Source organism: Anolis sagrei, chromosome 1 (assembly GCF_037176765.1).
Source record: "Anolis sagrei isolate rAnoSag1 chromosome 1, rAnoSag1.mat, whole genome shotgun sequence".
NCBI lineage: Eukaryota > Metazoa > Chordata > Lepidosauria > Squamata > Dactyloidae > Anolis > Anolis sagrei.
In genome coordinates, this window is record NC_090021.1 from 235,320,620 (window position 1) to 235,337,578 (window position 16,959).

Consider the following 16,959-nt stretch of genomic DNA (forward strand, 5'->3'; position numbering starts at 1 on the left):
CTATCTGTCTATCTATCTATCTACAAATTTCCTGAAAATTTTAAGGTTTTGTTACAGCATAAGATAAGCATATGGTTTTGTTACATTTTACTAGATAAAATCATACTGTTTTGGTTATATGCGCATAATCCTAAGGTCTTTTAGGGTGTGAATGGAGATGACATGGCACATCGGGAGTCCACCTTATTGCAAATGGAGAGGGAAGTCCGCCTCTGGAGGTCTCCTTATTGCAATTGTGGAAAAAGCTGCCACCATAACTCTTCTGTAACTGCTGATCTAACAGGAGTTGGTAGTAAAAATGAGATGTATTGTGAAGGTATGGGGCTGAAGTTAGCTTGGATGCAAATAGAAAATGGCAGACATGACCTTCAGTTATCGGATACAGAGGATTCGAAAGCTTACTCCAGTGCTATTTCTTTCTCCAGGTCACTCCAGTGGTCTCAGGTCTGCCAGTGCCTCCACCTGTGACTTCTCCTCCCATTGCCAAAAAGCCCACAGAACAAGAAGAGAAACTCCATTTACATACAGATATTGCTGAGCCAAAAGAGAAGCCACCATCTGCTGCAGGAGGTAACCCAATTTTTCTTCCCAAAATCGTCTTCTTTTAAAAGAAAACATAAGTATAACTCTGACCATTCATGTTTTCTCGATAATATGGAAAGAAGATTTTCAAAATGCACATATTTCTCAAACGAAGCAAGGTGTTTGTGCTGGCTGTAAGAAAAAAAATCATGTGTATGTAATGATAATTCAAAAACAAGTGAACGATTTGGCCCACACAAAAATATGCAAGCTTTTGAGAACTGCAGTTCTTTTATCAGGCAAGATATTGCCAAAGAAGAAATAAATGAAGCTGGTGGGATTGAAAGAAACTTTATTTTCTCAGATATCATCCACCTCCAGGCATGAGGTAGTAACCCAATGTGATTTTGACCGACTGTTTAATCTTTGGCACCATCTAAAATGTGTATGGCAGATCCTGTAAGTGCTTCTCCCATGGGCTGCAGCAGCCCATCCAGTATGTCCAACAGCATGTCCAGGCACATCAGAAACCATGCCACAACTCTTCTGCTTATCGTTTTTGGCTAGTTTGGTAACAAAATAAGATGAGGGTTAGGAGTTCTCAGGAGTATGTGGAACTGCCACTTTTTTGTTTTTAGTAATTTCCAGATGGAATATGGTCCAGCTTAAAAATGTGAAATTTGTCAGTTTTTTAAAGCAGGATTACCAAGGGGGCCATGGGGACTTTACAACTAAAGACGGGGGGTCATGGCAGCCCACGATCTTTCTCCATTCTCTGCTAAAATTAGCTTCAGGTATATTTGTATATGTTTTAAAAGCTGTCTGTTTTCTCATTATCCTCATTTTCCAAGGCACCTTTGGGTTTTGCCTACAGCTGGAAAGAGATACATGTAATTGTTTGAGTTTAGATTCTCAAGTTCCCAATGGCAATGTTTTATTGTTGAATTGGAACACTGTTGTTTCTTATTTTGACATTTTGCAGCTCTTCCTACTGCTCTGCTTCCTTTTCCTTTGTTTTTTCCTTCTTTCCTCAGAATCTTTTTGCTTTTTCCACCACAGTGGGAGCCAAAGGTGAGAAAGGAGATTCTGGTGAAAAGGGGGAACGTGGCCCCAAAGGGGACTCTGGACTTGGTGGAGTTGTGTCAACAGGTGGTGCCAAAGGTGAAAAGGTAAAATAAGGATATATAACATTCTTAGTCATTTTCTTCCAATATTGCCCAACTTTGCTTTAATATTATATTCTTGAATACCTTTCCTTTCCCTTCAAATTACCTTTTTTATCAGTGAGTGTATATTTCAGAGTATGATAATGTTGCATTGGATTAAGTATGGTTGTCCTACACTGAAATGTTTTGTTTCTTCTTCTGTAGGGAGAAAAGGGAGATCTAGGTGTTAAGGTAAGTAAACACTACTGCTGTGCTGTTTGCCTTTGAAACTGGTATTAGAGAAGTATTGTGAAAACAATTTACTCTGGCAGATTTATATCATGAAATCAGGGATAGAAAAAAATTTGAATACATTAAAAATGATAGGAAAAATGTTTTTCAAGTGCTGAGAAACTGATGAGAAGAATTCTGGAATGATGAGAAACATTTCTATTTACGATTATTCTGTGCACATTTCACATGTTTTGTATCGGGCCTTCTGTTCCTATTCCCTTTTCAAATATTTTATTTTTCATTACCTTTATTATCACTTCGTTAAAATAATCATATTTCAGACATAGATGTCTATCCTATAATTGAACACATCTCTAATTGTTTATAAAAGGCCTAATGGGGGAGACAATAGTAGTTGTTGAATTCCAGTTCATCCAGAATCAAAGTATTTAATCAAAGATTTTGGAAGATTAAGTACCTGAATTAAAATGGAGAGGTGACTTAAAGTTGCTCTAAATACAACATAGAGGCTGAAATATGACCTTTCTCCTGACTTTTCATTTGTCCCTCCAGAATTTGATTTCCCTTGATCTAAGAATTGGAGAGGAGAGATTAAGAATCATTTCGTTTCTTCCTTCCCCCCTCTTCCTTCTTGATTAAAGCTGCGAGATAGAAACGAAGTAGCCTGAGTTGATTCTCCTCACTGTACAAGATGGTGCATAGATGTGATAAAGAAACTGTGTCCAGATTATAGAAAGCATTTCAGTACAGATAGAAATTTGCATGTTTGGAATAATGGAGAAAAGCAAGAATGTCACAAAGGAACCAAAGTCAATAAAACAATTGGTGTCTCATATTTAGAAGATGTTCACTTCCAACCTCTGTAACCACAAGAAGACATTCTTGGATTGTTTCCACACAATGTGTTTTTCCATACCTTTAGGGAAATGCAGGCTTTGGATATCCAGGATCTAAAGGTCAGAAAGGGGAGCCTGGTGCTGAAGGTTCTCCTGGTCCAACTGGGCCCCCCGGGCCTCCTGGCACCATTGTGAAGCACTCCGATGGCTCTGTGGTAGAACAGGTTGCTGGGCAGCCAGGACCTACAGGCCCTCCTGGATCCCCTGGCAAGGATGGCTTACCTGGAAAAGATGGAGAACCTGTAAGTAGACCTTTCAGAAAGAGGGGCTGTGTCATAGGGTAGAATGGATGTGGTGGTTGGGAAGGCTTGCCTCTTAAGGTCAATGAGCATATTGGTATTGTCTGGTGGAGTGACAGGAACAAAGATGAAATTGTACCCCCAGTTCTCAAATGGGTTTCCACAAGTTAGAGTCTCCAGGTTCTCCATTTTAATCCTTTAGCCCTTTTTGATGTTTGGTAGGGTGGAGGTCTCTTTGTGTTGACTACATTTAGCCATCTCTTGAAAAGGGCTGCGCAGTTTTTATGTTATGTTACGGAGGGCAGGTGAGACCACTGTGCTACAGTATCAGCTTATAAACAGTTTCTCCAAATATAAACAATTCTCATCTGTGGAATTTCTGCTCACTCTATGATGCATCCTCAGTCTTTTGCCCATGATCATTTGTTTCTCTACATAATTTCTTCCCCCTTTTCTGCTTGTTTCTTGTTGACCTTTTTCCTCTAGCTTTTTCTGCATTCCACCTGTGTCCATATTTTTTACTTAATTTGGATAGCACACTTGCTATTCTGTAAAAGAATATATTTGTTTTTTTATTTTGCAGAGTTGTCTAAAATACCTTCTCCTCCTTACCAGTCCTACATCTTCTTGCCTTCCTCCATCCTTTTTATATGCCTTAACCAGAGAGAGTATTAAACCTAAACATTCATCCTGTGTTCATGCAAGTAGTAATTAGGATTTGAGTTTGCGTTGCTTTCCTTTGTGGCTATTTTGCTAGTTTGTGAAGAGTGCAAACTCACCGAGGAATGTGCACTTGGAAAATAAGGGTAATTAAATAAAAATGCTAGATTACAAAAATGCGAATAAGCCAGGTTTCTACTAAGTTCCTGCATTTTGTTCTTACTAGGGAGATCCTGGCGAAGATGGCAAACCAGTAAGTGCTGCTCTTTGTGTCTCATATTTTGAAGATAAATATTTCATGTTTAATAGGTATCATTGTACTGTTTAGAACTATTATATTGGATTGCCAGTACTTTCCTTAACCATTTTCATTTCTCTCTTTCCTTGTGTTATGTGATATTGTCCTGCTTTTGGGGAAGAGAAAATAACCCAAGTGCAACCTGCTGCGTGTTTACTAAAAACTAAGTCTGCATCTAACCCAGTGTTCTCAAGCTTTGGGTCCCCAGGTGTTTTGGCCTTCAACTCCCAGAAATTCCAGCCATTTTATCAGCTGTTAGGATTTCTGGGAGTGGAAGGCCAAAACATCTGGGGACCCACAGGTTGAGAACCACTGATCTAACCTGTCAAATTAATGCAGTTTGACACCACATTAACTACAGTGGCTCAGTGCTATGGAATTATAAGAGCTATCATTGTACAAGGCTGTTGCTCCCTCACCAAATGATGCATTCTGAGATTGCATAGCATTGAGCCATGGCAGTTAAAGTGGCATTGAACTGTTTTAATTCAACAGTGTAAATGCACTTATAGTCCCAGTGTATTCAGTGGGGGTTATTCCTCATTATGTGAGTTTAGGACTGTACCCTGAAATCTATTCAGGTGTTTATGTGAGTGAAATTGTATCTTTAATTCTGTCATTCAATTCCCAGACTAGATTTTTGTATTCCTTAAAATAGAAAAGTAGCCACATACCTGCATCCATTCACTGTAATTGTAATGTTGAAACACTCAATTGCCTTAGTGACAAATATGTTTCCCCCACTGCCCCATGACTGGCACCACATTTGTTCCCTTTGGCTACAATTATTTCTTTCTTCCTTAGAAACTTGCCATAGACTGTCAGCCAATGTCTCAGGGATTAGTTCTGGTTCATGGACCATCACTGAGTAGCATTGCTGTAGAACATATCAGAGGGAGCTTAGTTTTATTTGATTTAGACCCTGTTCTTGCTTATCATGGACAAATAAAGATGTGAATCTGGAATACTACTTCTAAGAACACAGTCATCTTGACGCAACTTTTAGTTTCCTTGCCGAATGTGTATTCATGTGGGTGTGTTTGTGTGTCTGTAAATGGAATATTATAGCTCTTTCAGAGATATTTGGGAAGCACTTACTGATTTCCTTTGCAGGGTGATGTTGGCCCTCAAGGATTCCCTGGAACCCCTGGTGAACCTGGCCAAAAAGGAGAAAAGGTATGAGCTCTTGAGTCATATGAACATAAATTGATTTGTTCTCATTTCTAGTTCATTTGTGTTTGTGAAAGATATCAGCAATTTCAGAATAACACTGAGTTTGGTTGCTTTTTGGGTATATGTGGCCAATGTTCTCAGCTTCATCATCTGTTCTCTATATCCAGGGTGATCCAGGCATTGGTGCAAGAGGTCCTCCTGGGCCACCAGGACCACCTGGATTCAGTTCCAAACTGGACAAATTGGTGAGTTTTGGTTTTGCTTGATTTCTATCCTGCTTTGTTGTCTCTTATCCTCTTACACCTCTTTGCATTTTAAACCAATGTTGTGTTTTAGTTTCAGTTTCTGTAATTGCCACTGTAAGATGGAAAATTGTGCAATAAGTGTTGGGATAAATAAATGCTGAGCAGTTTGAGGGGGAAGGAAAACTGTTCTGTCAATCTTATTAACTTGCCTAGTTATCACTTATTTAGGATAGTCATGATTGCTTGTTGTAAACCTTTCTTAGCCAACAGTGAGGAGGCCAGCCTCTGACAGACTTGGTTGAGCCTCACATTTTTGCCATAGCTACATTGGGATGAGGTGGATTGGCTGCTCTCACGGTGCGGGGTTCTTAACATCAATAAGACCAATGAGTATGTTGTGGACTACAGGAAGAACAGACCTGAAATTCAGCCCTTGGTCATAAATGGAGACTAAGTGGAGCAGGTGGCCAGTTTTAAGTTCCTGGATGTCACCGTTAAGGAGAATCTGACCTGGGGCACTCATACGGCAGCATTGGTTAAGAGGGCCCAGCAGGAACTCTACTAGTTGAGACTTCTAAGGAACCAACAACTGAATGAAAAACTACTGGTGACTTTCTACCGTTGTGCTATAGAGAGTATCTTAGCCTACTGCATCTGCGTGTGGTCACCACTACTGCACAAAGAATCATTGGTTGCTCTCTCCCCTTTTGGGAAGAACTTTATAGGTCCTGCAGCCTTAAGAAAGCTCAGAGCATTCTTGGGGATCCATCTCACCCAGCATTTTTCTTTTTTTGAATTATTGCCATCTGGCAGATGGGACAAGGTAACAAAGTCAAGGACAAACAGACTGAGGGATAGATTTTATCCTAGAGTTGTGGCTATGTTGAACTCCATGGTTTCGCATTGATCTGGCATTAGGGTCTGTGTGGTGGTGATCGGGGTATTGAGTGATGGATGTTATTTTGTTGTGTGTCCTAGGGAAGGCATTTTATTTCATTGTGCAGTAGCACAATGACAATAAATCGATTCTAATTCTAATTTGATTGTGAGAAGCACTAAACACTTGATTTCTTTTTCCTCCCCAGACATTTATTGATATGGAAGGTTCTGGCTTTGGGGGCGATTTGGAAAACCTACGAGTAAGTATGTAGGCTAGGTAGCTGTTACCTTCATTAGGTTTCTCCCAATGGTGTGTGCCATCTAAATAGCTCTTTTTAGTTCATTTGTGTTTGTGAAGGGTTCTTTTAGATGATGTATGCAGACTGTTTGCTATTTTTCAGGGCCCCAGAGGACCACCTGGCCCACCAGGACCACCTGGAGTGCCTGGCCTACCAGGACAGCCTGGACGATTTGGGACAAATGGGACTGACCTTCCAGGACCACCTGGACTACCTGGAGTGACAGGCAGGGATGGTAGCCCAGGACTTCCAGGGCCTCCTGTAAGTTAAAAGGGGGTACTTGAGCTTATAGAAACTAATAGAATATAAGAATACTGACTTCGAAAGTTGGTAATTCCTCTAGGTATCATTTTACAGATCCAGAATTCACTTAGAATATAATTTCACACTTTGCTTTGTGACTGTTGTGAGGCTTCTGGAGTTGGATCACTAAAGAGTCTATCTAAAGGTATCACACAAAATAGGCTCCCATGTTGCATTCATACAGGCTTCCTCAACCTGATGTCCTCCAGCAGTATTGGACTTTTAATTTGGCAAACCAACTAGATATTTATTCTGTCTAGGGAGCCTGGAAAGATGTAATCCAGTACTTATGAGGGATGCCATGTTGGGGAATTATGTGTTAGCAGTATTTCCAAGGAATGCTTTGACTGGCTGTCAGAAGGAGAAAAATCTAGTTACTGCCTTAATTTGGGAAAGGCTGGTGGTGATAATATATTGCTCTGAGTGGCTTCTTCTCTTCCACCAACCCCACGAGCACAGTTCCAGTCAGCTTAGTCCTTTGCAAACTATCACATGCTTTGAACAAAAAGGGGAGGGACTAGTTCAAGAGCAAGTGGAGGAAGTATGTGCATTTCAACACATGTATGCAGACATAGAGTTTTCTCACCCTCACCACTCCACTCATGAGTTATTTTTCTCAATCTGATTTTGATTAGAGAATTACTCCTGCCCAAACTGACCCCCCCCCAAATACCCCCAGCTATCATGCTTATAAATGTACAAGATGCAATTCTACCCAAAGAGGATTCTTTTTTTAATCAAGGGAGGGGCATGTTTTGAATGTAGGTCTAGCAAATCTTTCTCCACTGTACGCTTCTTCTCTTTTCCATACACATACCATTCTCACTCCGCAATTCCCTTACCTCTGCAACTTCTGATGGTATCTGAACACATTCACTCATTATGAAGGTAATGGAGGATGCACCTATGAACTTCTGTATTGATCCATATCCCATTGTCAGACCTTCTCTGGCCTCAACAATTTAACCTTTTATAAGAAAAAACTTTCATTGATGCCAATGGGAACCATTAAAAGGCCCACTCAGACAGGGGTCTGTATGTGTGTGTATGTATCTTTTCAACACTACCTTGAAGAAATAATTTCTCTTGTATTAACAACATGCTTTTAAAAACCTCGTATTAGCACCAAGTGTTTTTCAAAAGGTTAGTTGCATACATGACCTGCTTTCTCCTCCCAGGGGTGAGAAAGGCGGTATATAAATACTGTAAATAAATAAATAATAAATGAACAGAAGCCACGGGAAACTGCCCAAGTGACTGATAACAATGAGTTGGTTGGCAGCTTCCAAAAGACTTCTCACCTTTCTGGTGGTGCAATGGGTTAAACCCTTGTGCAGGCAGGACTGCTGATGAGGGAACGGGGTGAGCTCCTGTCTGTCAACTCCAGCTTCTCATGCAGGGACATGAGAGAAGCCTCCCACAGAATGGTAAAGCATCTTGGCGTCCCCTGGGCAACGTCCTTGCAGACAGCCATTTCTCTCACACCAGAAGCAACTTGCAGTTTATCAAGTCGCTCCCGACACACGAAAAAACCCCTTTCCTTTTTGGATGTTTTCCAGGGCCCTCCTGGTCTTCCAGGAAGAGATGGGATCGCAGGTCAGCCAGGGCTGACTGGAGCAAGGGTATGTATCGCTCCTCTGTGCAAGTTCTCTTTACTGTATGGCAGTAGTGAGCTCACAGGGAGACCATGAGACTCCAATTTGCAGCTGACTCTGTGAAAAGCATCAAAAACAAAATACACAACTTTCTTTTCTGTTTTCAGGGTGAACCAGGTGAAATAGGCCTCCCAGGAGCACCTGGACCAAAGGTAATATGGTTCACTTTCTGCAGAAATTATTATAGTAGAATTGTGTATTTTTGAGTTGGCAGCAACATATAGTGTGAGGTTTATTTGTTGTTAATCTTTGGCAAGTGTATGGTTTATTTTTTAAGAGTAGTCCTGTATGATTAACCACTTTTGTTTGAAATCTGTTTCAAATAGAACAAGGGTTATTTGTGAAAAGCTTCACTTTGAAGCCCATTTCAGAATAACTCTTTTCCCAAAGAACACTGGGAGCTGCTGTTTTGTAAGATTAAAAGCATTGCATTTGATGTACTCAGATCTCCTAGATTAGTACTGGTCCGTGCACCATCTCTTTGAAAAGTACATTTAGAACAGCCATAAGATATAGTGGACCTTCAGGTATTTTTTGGCTTGCAACTCCCATCATCCTTAGCCAGCCTAGCCAATGGTAAATGATTGGAAGTTGTGGTCCAGTAAGCATATGGATGGCCAGAGTGGCCCCTCCAGATCTACAACAAAGGAATCCAATTCCCTGCTTTTCTTTTGAGGTGGCCATGATAGGTAAACAAGGAAGACTCCATGCAAACTTGTAATGAATGGGTGCCTCAAGGCAAGAGGCTGGGGACATTTTTCTTTATGAAGGCTCCCAGAATCCTCCAGCCAGCATGGCTACTGTGACCTTTTTCAAGTCTAAGGTAAAAGTTTTCCCCTGACATTAAGTCCAAGTGCATCCAACTCTGGGGATTCGTGCTCAACTCAATTTCTAAGCCAAAGAGCTGGCATTGTCTGTAGACACCTTCAAGGTCATGTGGCCGGTATGACGGCATGGAGCATCCTTACCTTCCTGACGGAGTTGATCTACTCACATTTCAAGCTCTACCTAGGACTATTTACCTTATAAGGTGGAGCCTCATATTCTGTGCCCTGCAGTTAAACTATGCTCTTTTTTAAAAAAAGCAGTAATTATTTGGCATGTTAAGCAGAGTTTGATTTACTTTTTGAGGGAACTAAAAATTGGAATTCCTTGAATCTGTTAGCAACTTTAGAAAACAAATCAAAACATTTCCTCCACTCTCTCTCTTGAAGGTAAATACCAGAAACCACAACCACTTTTGTTGATACAAGTTACAATGCAGGCTGCTGCTGCTGTGTATTTACATAATAACAAAAATAATAGTAGAGTTGTCAGCAAGTACTATTATGGCTGTGGTCATCCATCTCCCTAGCTGTTTGCTAGGGCTGGAACTTTATTTGCAAAAGCACCCCCTGCTTTAGCAAACACAGGTGGGGAAGAAAGTAAGATGAATGTTTTTTTTTTAAGCCCACAAGTTTAGATACCATCAGACAACATAGTAAAGGCCCACAGCTAGGCTGCCTAATACCCTCTGTCCATGACTTCATTGCTTTCTTAATCTGTATTTTGGCAGCTGTGGTTTTCGGCCATTCTTTTAGCAGGTGTGTTCTTGATAAAACAGCACCGAGCGAAATGCAGCTCCAGATGTTGTACTGCAACTTATATTTATTATTATTATTTATTACAGGTTCTTATACCCCGCCCTTCTCACCCCGGGGGGGACTCAGGGCGGCTTACAAAAGCGAGGCACCATTTGATGCCCGCGTCACACTTCCAACATTCTTCTCCATTGATTGTACTGGCTGGGGATGACAAAAGTGGTAGTTCAATTGGAGGACTTTACTTTGCCTCCTCTTATATACAATCTTCTCACTTAGGTCTTTTTTTTAAACAGATTTATAGGTGCAGATAAAGATGTCCAACTTATTCATACATACCTCACCATTCTAATATGCACAGCCTTTTAGGCTTCAAGTATTCTGTTATTCCCGGGTTTTTCATGTGTAGTAAAATTAAAGTTGTAGTTTTAGGAGGTCTTTAGTCTTGGCATCCAAATACCCGTATTTCATTGCATAATAGTCACACTTTTTTTCCTTTTGGGAGGAGGAGAAAGGAGGGTGTGCGACTGTTATGAGAGGAATTTTTTTTGGCGACTATTGGGCTTCCCTTGGCTATTAGCCAAAGGAAACCCCATAGCTGCAAAGCTGTCTGCTCCTTCAGTGAGAACTACAAGGCCTCCCTCCTCGGGCAGGCGGATGAACTCACTTGCCGGCCTGCCGGCCCCTTTTCCTTAGCACTGCGAGGCTTGACTTGGCTTTGGGAGTAGCACCAAAAGAGCAGTCACACCCTTAATTCTCTTGCTGAGGTGAATGAACTAAGGGTGAGACTATTATGTGGGGAAAGGTAAAATATTTTGCTTCCCCCAAAAAGATGTGTGACTATTATGCGATGAAATACAGTAATAACACCAAACTATAAACATGCTGTTAAAGTGTTGTCGAACTGCATTAATTCTACATTGTAAAATTTTGCACCCATATAATTCTAAAGTTGGAAGGGCTGTCCAGGCCAGCCCCATTTTTGCCATCCAGGAATACAAAATCAAAGCACTCCTGACAGATGGCCACCCAACCTCTAAAGACCTCCAAAGGAGGAGACTCCAATACTCTGCAAAGCAATGTGTTCCATAATTCTGCCCAATATTTGAGTGAAATCCTTTCCAGAAGTTTGGATCCATTACTCAATATGACATCCCTTCACATTATGCATTGTGATGGGATATCATTTGGAAGCTCCTTGCAAATTGAAAATAATTAAAGAAAACCTACTACATCAGCATACCTCCCATAATTTCTCATCTTGCCTGTTCTTGTTAGAGCTGGTGGAAGTTGTAGTCCCATAACATTTTGATAGCAATATATTTCACTTGCCTGCTAAAGTCTTAATAGCACCAAGAGACAAAAAAAAAAGAGAGACTACTGTGGTACACCATCCTTTTCCTGATTCTCAGCCTTCCTGCATTCATTCACTTTTTCCATCTAACCAGAATACTCTACTTCCTATTCCTCCTGATGTGTTAGAACTACTTGCTTATTACTACTCAACCCCATTTAGGGGAAAATCAAGAACAGAGGTAACATCTCTGCTCATGTTTTGGAGTGTGAAATAGTTTGCTTGTATATGTGTTTGGATGCATGATAACAAGGGCCCTGGCATGTTGAATAGGTTGTGGGATTACTATGTTAGTCTAGAGCAGTCCAAAATCTCCAAAATTGGAATTCAGCTCATAGTAGTCCAGTTAATACACCTAATGATTGGGAATGATGGGAGCTGTAATTTAACATATGAGGGACCATTGGTTCTCCATCTCTGGTCTAGAGGGACAACTGCAATTATTAGTTGTGTTGTACATAGCCTTATGTACACTAAGAAGTCTGCAGTCTGAGCACTACAGATCTCAAGACGAGTAGCCTGCCCTGTTACCCTGTTTTGAGCCAGTTTGCATACTCATTCTGTTCTGTTGTGCACACTTCTGTAAACTGCACCACAGTAGACTACTGAATGTCATTTAGTAACACATGGCATTATGAAATACGTTCAGATAAATAGGCTTAATACATGAGATGAGCAAGACAAGACTGAAGCATTTTCCTCTGTGGAGACTATGTGAACTTTTTTTATTGCTAAAGTTGCATTTGTTTAGCTTTGTTTATCTCTCTTTCTCTCTGTGTGTGCAAATTGCATACATTTATAATATGCTTATTAGGCATGGGCAATCCATGGTTCTAAATGGTTCTAAAGTATTTACAAAACTAGAGGGTTTTGTGCTTTGCTTCTAAAGTGTTGCTAAAGTTCTGGTGGTAAAAATTTCAGAACTCTAACAAAACTTTCAATATTTGCAATTTTTATGACAGAATCAATTAGGAACTGCCATTTATAACAAAATGTTGAAAGTTTTGTTAGAGTTCTGAAATTTTCACCACCAGAACTTTAGCAGCACTTTAGAAGCAAAGCACCAGCACCCCCTAGTTTTGTAAGTATTTTAGAACCATTTAGAAGCATGGATTGCCCATGCCTAATGCTTATATATTCACCATACCCAAGTTGGTACTCTCTATGGATAGAAGACAGGGGTCTTACAGGTTTGTATGTCCTCTATTTTGACATCTTTTTCTTTAAAAAAATGTTATTTTAAAACAGAAAACACAATACTAACTATAGAAAGAAACTAAGACAGAACATAAGCAGGAAGAAGAAAGATACAAAAAAGAAGAAGAAATAAAAAATACAGAAAGCAAGGAATAAAAGTGACTTCTCAGCAGCAATTAATGCTATATAAATCCATTAAAAAGCTGAATGACAAGGCTTCCCTATTCATTATTTTTACTCTTCCTTTTGTAGAAAATATTGATAATTAAATTCAATTTTTAATTTGATCAGGAAAAACCATCTAGAAGTTTTGTGTTATGCTTTATTTTGAAGTCCTGATTTGCTTGCATCTGACTCAGTCTTTACTCATCTTGGCTCAGTGTTCTGTGCTGTATTCACAATCTTTTTTTATTTACTTTTAGGGAAATAATGGAGATGTTGGGCTACCAGGAGAGCCAGGTCAAATTGGCTTGGCAGGTCTTCCTGGGCCCATGGGTCCCCGTGGACAGCCTGGTCCCCCTGGTCCTCCTGGCCCAGGTTTCGTGGCTGGATTTGTGAGTACAAGAGAAGTACCATGCTTTATTATGATAGTTAGACCTAGACCCAAGAAAAGTACCATGTTTGATGAGATACTTGTACCTTGACCCAAGAAAAGTAGCATGCTTGATATCATGCCTATTTTATATTATTTTGTTATTAATATTATTTGTTCAGTTTTACTTGTTTTATATGATTTGTTGATTGTAATAAATATATATATATAATTATATCATGCTTGATATGATAGTTGGATGTAGACCTAAGAAAAGTACTATGCTTGAAATGATAGTTGAGTTTTGACCCAAGAAAATTACCATGTTTGATATGATAGTTGGATCCAGAACCAGATGTGCAAGGTGCAGATAAAAATAGAGTTCTGTAGTTTCTGTGATGATGACGACGACATGTGTGTGTAGTGCTTTACACAAACAGAAGTTTACAATCCAAAATTCAATACTGAAGGAAGCAACAGAGTGATAGAAGAGAAAGATAAGCCAGAGAAAAATTGTATTATGCTGTAGCTTTGTTTTGCTATAGCTTAGTTTTTAATTGGCCACATCACGAGAAGAAAGGAAAGCTTAGAGAAGACAATTATGCTGGGGAAAATGGAAGGAAAAAGGAAGAGGGGCCGACCAAGGGCAAGATGGATGGATGGTATCCTTGAAGTGACTGGCTTGACTCTGAAGGAGCTGGGGAGGTGACGGCCGACAGGGAGCTCTGGCATGGGATGCTCCATGAGGTCTCGGAGAGTCGGAAGTGACTGAACGAATGAACAACAACAAGTTTTTAACTAGGGGATGAGAATAGAGACTGAAGCTTGAGATTGTTTCACATTCTGGTTTAGAAGACTAATATTAAACTGCATTCCCCATTTGATTGGTAATAGATAACTGAGGTTTAATTAAACTGGGCCTCCTCGGTGGTAGCCCCTCAGCTGTGGAACACCCTCCCCACGGATATTAGACTAGCTCCATCATTAATGGTATTCCGCAAAAAAGTGAAGACCTGGTTGTTTAAGCAGGCGTTCGAATAGTCAGTGCAGTGAGTGTAATGAACATAGGAATGCAACAATGGATGACGGATCTGGATCACGTTTTTAGTGATGAGATGTTAGTGAATGGCTGTTGTTGTTAATTGTATATTATTGTGTAATGTGATACGAGGTTAACTGTTTTATACTGTGTTATTGTAGCATTGAATTTTTGCTGTTTTTGCTGTTCTTGTTGTTAACCGCTGTGAGTCGCCTAAGGGCTGAGAACAGCGGTATACAAATAAAGTAAATAAATAAATAAATAAATAAATAAATGTTAACACTGAGAAAGGGAGGAAACAACAACTGATAACATTCTTAACTGATAAAACTATAATTTAGCAAGGCAAAAGCTATGTGTCAAAATTAAGCCACTTTCTTTTTTAATATTCGAAGTATGTGTGTACATGCACACACACAAAAAACACACAACATACTTATTCACAACAGCATTTTAAAGTCATAGCTCATCCTTCACAAAGAGATATACAGAGACAAGTATTACAAGATGTAAATCTGTTGACTAACTGGCCTCATTTGCTGTCACTTAGGACGATATGGAGGGCTCAGGGCTACCATTTGTTTCTGCTGTCCCTGGAGCACGTGGACCAGAAGGGCCACAGGTAAATTCCTCATTCCTTTGCTTTCTTTTTTCCCTTCATAAGATCAGAATATAGGCACAGCATGAACTAGGAAGCATCTACACTTTAGAATGAATGCAATTTGACACCACTTTTAATGCTATGGAATCATGGGAGTTCTCATTTTAGAAGGTCTTTCTTTGCCAAATAATGCTGGTGCTCATGAAACTACAACTTCCAAGATTCCATAGCATTGAGCCATGGCAGTTAAAGTGGTGTCAAACTGAATTAATTTTACAGTGTAGATGCATCCAAAGTAAGCTTTACCTCTGAGTAAACATGCATGGGATTGTACTGTAAATCAGTTTAATGATTTCACAATGTCCCTCCAGTCCTTTCAGGACTTGATTCCCGACTGGTCATGTTTTATTTCTGTCAGTAAAGACTTGCAGTCTTAGAAAGTTTTCCATCCTTAGAAAGTCTGTCTTGATTTTCTCTATTGCAAGAGATATGTCAGGCAGGTTTTTCACTGGACATTCATTAAAGCCTTTATGTGTTACTACTGCTCTGCTAACATTACTTTTGCAAAGACAGGTTTTCTAGTGCTGAGGTACCTATTATTACTAATGACTACATTATAGTTGAATGCCAGGTTACCTCTGAAATGTACATATCTTTTCTGTAGAGTCTGCTATATATAACCTGAATTGCTGATCTTACACTCTAGCACTAAATTCTGCCATTATATTAAGCAATGCTAAGTGCACAAAATATATGTATAAATATGTTTTGAGAAGACAATGTTGTCATACTTTTTCTGAAATCTAACAGAACCAATGAAAGTTTATTTCTCTTTTTGTAGGGTCCACCAGGACTTCCAGGACCCAAGGTAAGGTATTATTTGGATTGTGTTTAAATTGGTTGTTTGGTAGGAAACTCAAACCTGTCTTTTGTAACAAAACTAAAATATCTGCTCTTGCTGACATAATGAATTTCCCATAAAATATTAACATTAGCTCCAAATTATGAGTGCCAGGTACCTTCATTCTGTAACCTTCATTCTAATAGCACCAGAAGATTACTGATAGATATGCAAGTGAGCATTTTGTGTTATGTGTGAATCAGGGTGCATATCACTACATATCCTACTCAATAGCCACAGATGTGTGCTGATACCACAAAAATCCCTTTGTATGCCACCTGGGACCATTGGAGTAGCTTGGGAGGTGTGAGATTCTTCATCTAGACAATAACACAAGCTTTATGTATTTTTTATAACTTTCAGGGAGATCCTGGCACTCTTGGTCTCCCAGGTATCCCGGGACCGAAGGTAAGCCCATGTCATAAAATCTATGGAATATATGGGGGAAATGCCTTCACTTTTAAAGCAGCATTTTGTTAATGGAAGTTGAATTGGGTTGCTGAATAGAATTTGTGATAAATTTGATGGTTTTTTTCCCTTTTGCTTACAGGGACCTCCTGGATTGCCAGGTCTGGATGGGCATCCTGGATCAACGGGTTTACCAGGACCTAAGGTAAGTATGAATCTCAATGCAGTAATTCCCCCAGCTTCCATCTTAAAAAGTCTCTTGCTATCAGTCACGGAAAATGATCTTCTACAATGGTTTCTTTTTTTAAAGTCTGCTTATTGAAAATTAAAATAACTCTAGAAGTTCAGAAGCACAGAACTCCTGAAATCAATCTTTAAAGTACACAGCAGTCCTATTCCGATCCTTTTTGTGTGATATTTGTCCCTAGACAGTGATAGTATTGCGTTCCTCATCTCTGAATGATTACAGAACTCAAATATTCCATTAATGTGTATAGCTTTCAGCAGGCAAATGTTGATGAGAGAGAGAGAGAACATTGTTCTTCTTTGTTGTATATGTGAGGAGCAGATTGTGTGATGGTGGCTTACCCATAGTTACCCCATAGGTCCATGGCTGAAGTGGGAGTTCAGGCAGGGTTGCTGGAACTAAGTACAGGCTTCCATCTGCTGGACCACACTGACTGCCACTGGCAACACACTCCCTCACTAGACACAGTTCTCCTTTGTGTGAAATGGTTTCCTTCCTTAAAAATGCCTTTTAAATTCCTCTTATTTCTCA

The 16,959-nt window shown here is 39.8% G+C and overlaps 1 protein-coding gene across 7 annotated transcripts in view; it reads left to right on the forward strand.

Annotated features, from left to right (window-relative positions):
• COL18A1 (collagen type XVIII alpha 1 chain) overlaps window positions 1-16,959 on the forward strand; it is a 191,993-nt gene that overhangs the window by 146,162 nt on the left and 28,872 nt on the right. For all 7 annotated transcript variants that reach the window (XM_067462128.1, XM_060771389.2, XM_060771380.2 and 4 more), the window contains 16 exons: window positions 426-570; window positions 1,582-1,691; window positions 1,893-1,919; window positions 2,845-3,060; window positions 3,944-3,970; window positions 5,129-5,191; window positions 5,356-5,433; window positions 6,519-6,572; window positions 6,714-6,872; window positions 8,474-8,536; window positions 8,677-8,721; window positions 13,123-13,254; window positions 14,822-14,893; window positions 15,714-15,740; window positions 16,137-16,181; window positions 16,324-16,386. In XM_067462128.1, the coding sequence (XP_067318229.1) occupies window positions 426-570; window positions 1,582-1,691; window positions 1,893-1,919; window positions 2,845-3,060; window positions 3,944-3,970; window positions 5,129-5,191; window positions 5,356-5,433; window positions 6,519-6,572; window positions 6,714-6,872; window positions 8,474-8,536; window positions 8,677-8,721; window positions 13,123-13,254; window positions 14,822-14,893; window positions 15,714-15,740; window positions 16,137-16,181; window positions 16,324-16,386 (1,326 nt within the window). The remainder of the gene's footprint in view (window positions 1-425; window positions 571-1,581; window positions 1,692-1,892; window positions 1,920-2,844; window positions 3,061-3,943; window positions 3,971-5,128; window positions 5,192-5,355; window positions 5,434-6,518; window positions 6,573-6,713; window positions 6,873-8,473; window positions 8,537-8,676; window positions 8,722-13,122; window positions 13,255-14,821; window positions 14,894-15,713; window positions 15,741-16,136; window positions 16,182-16,323; window positions 16,387-16,959) is intronic.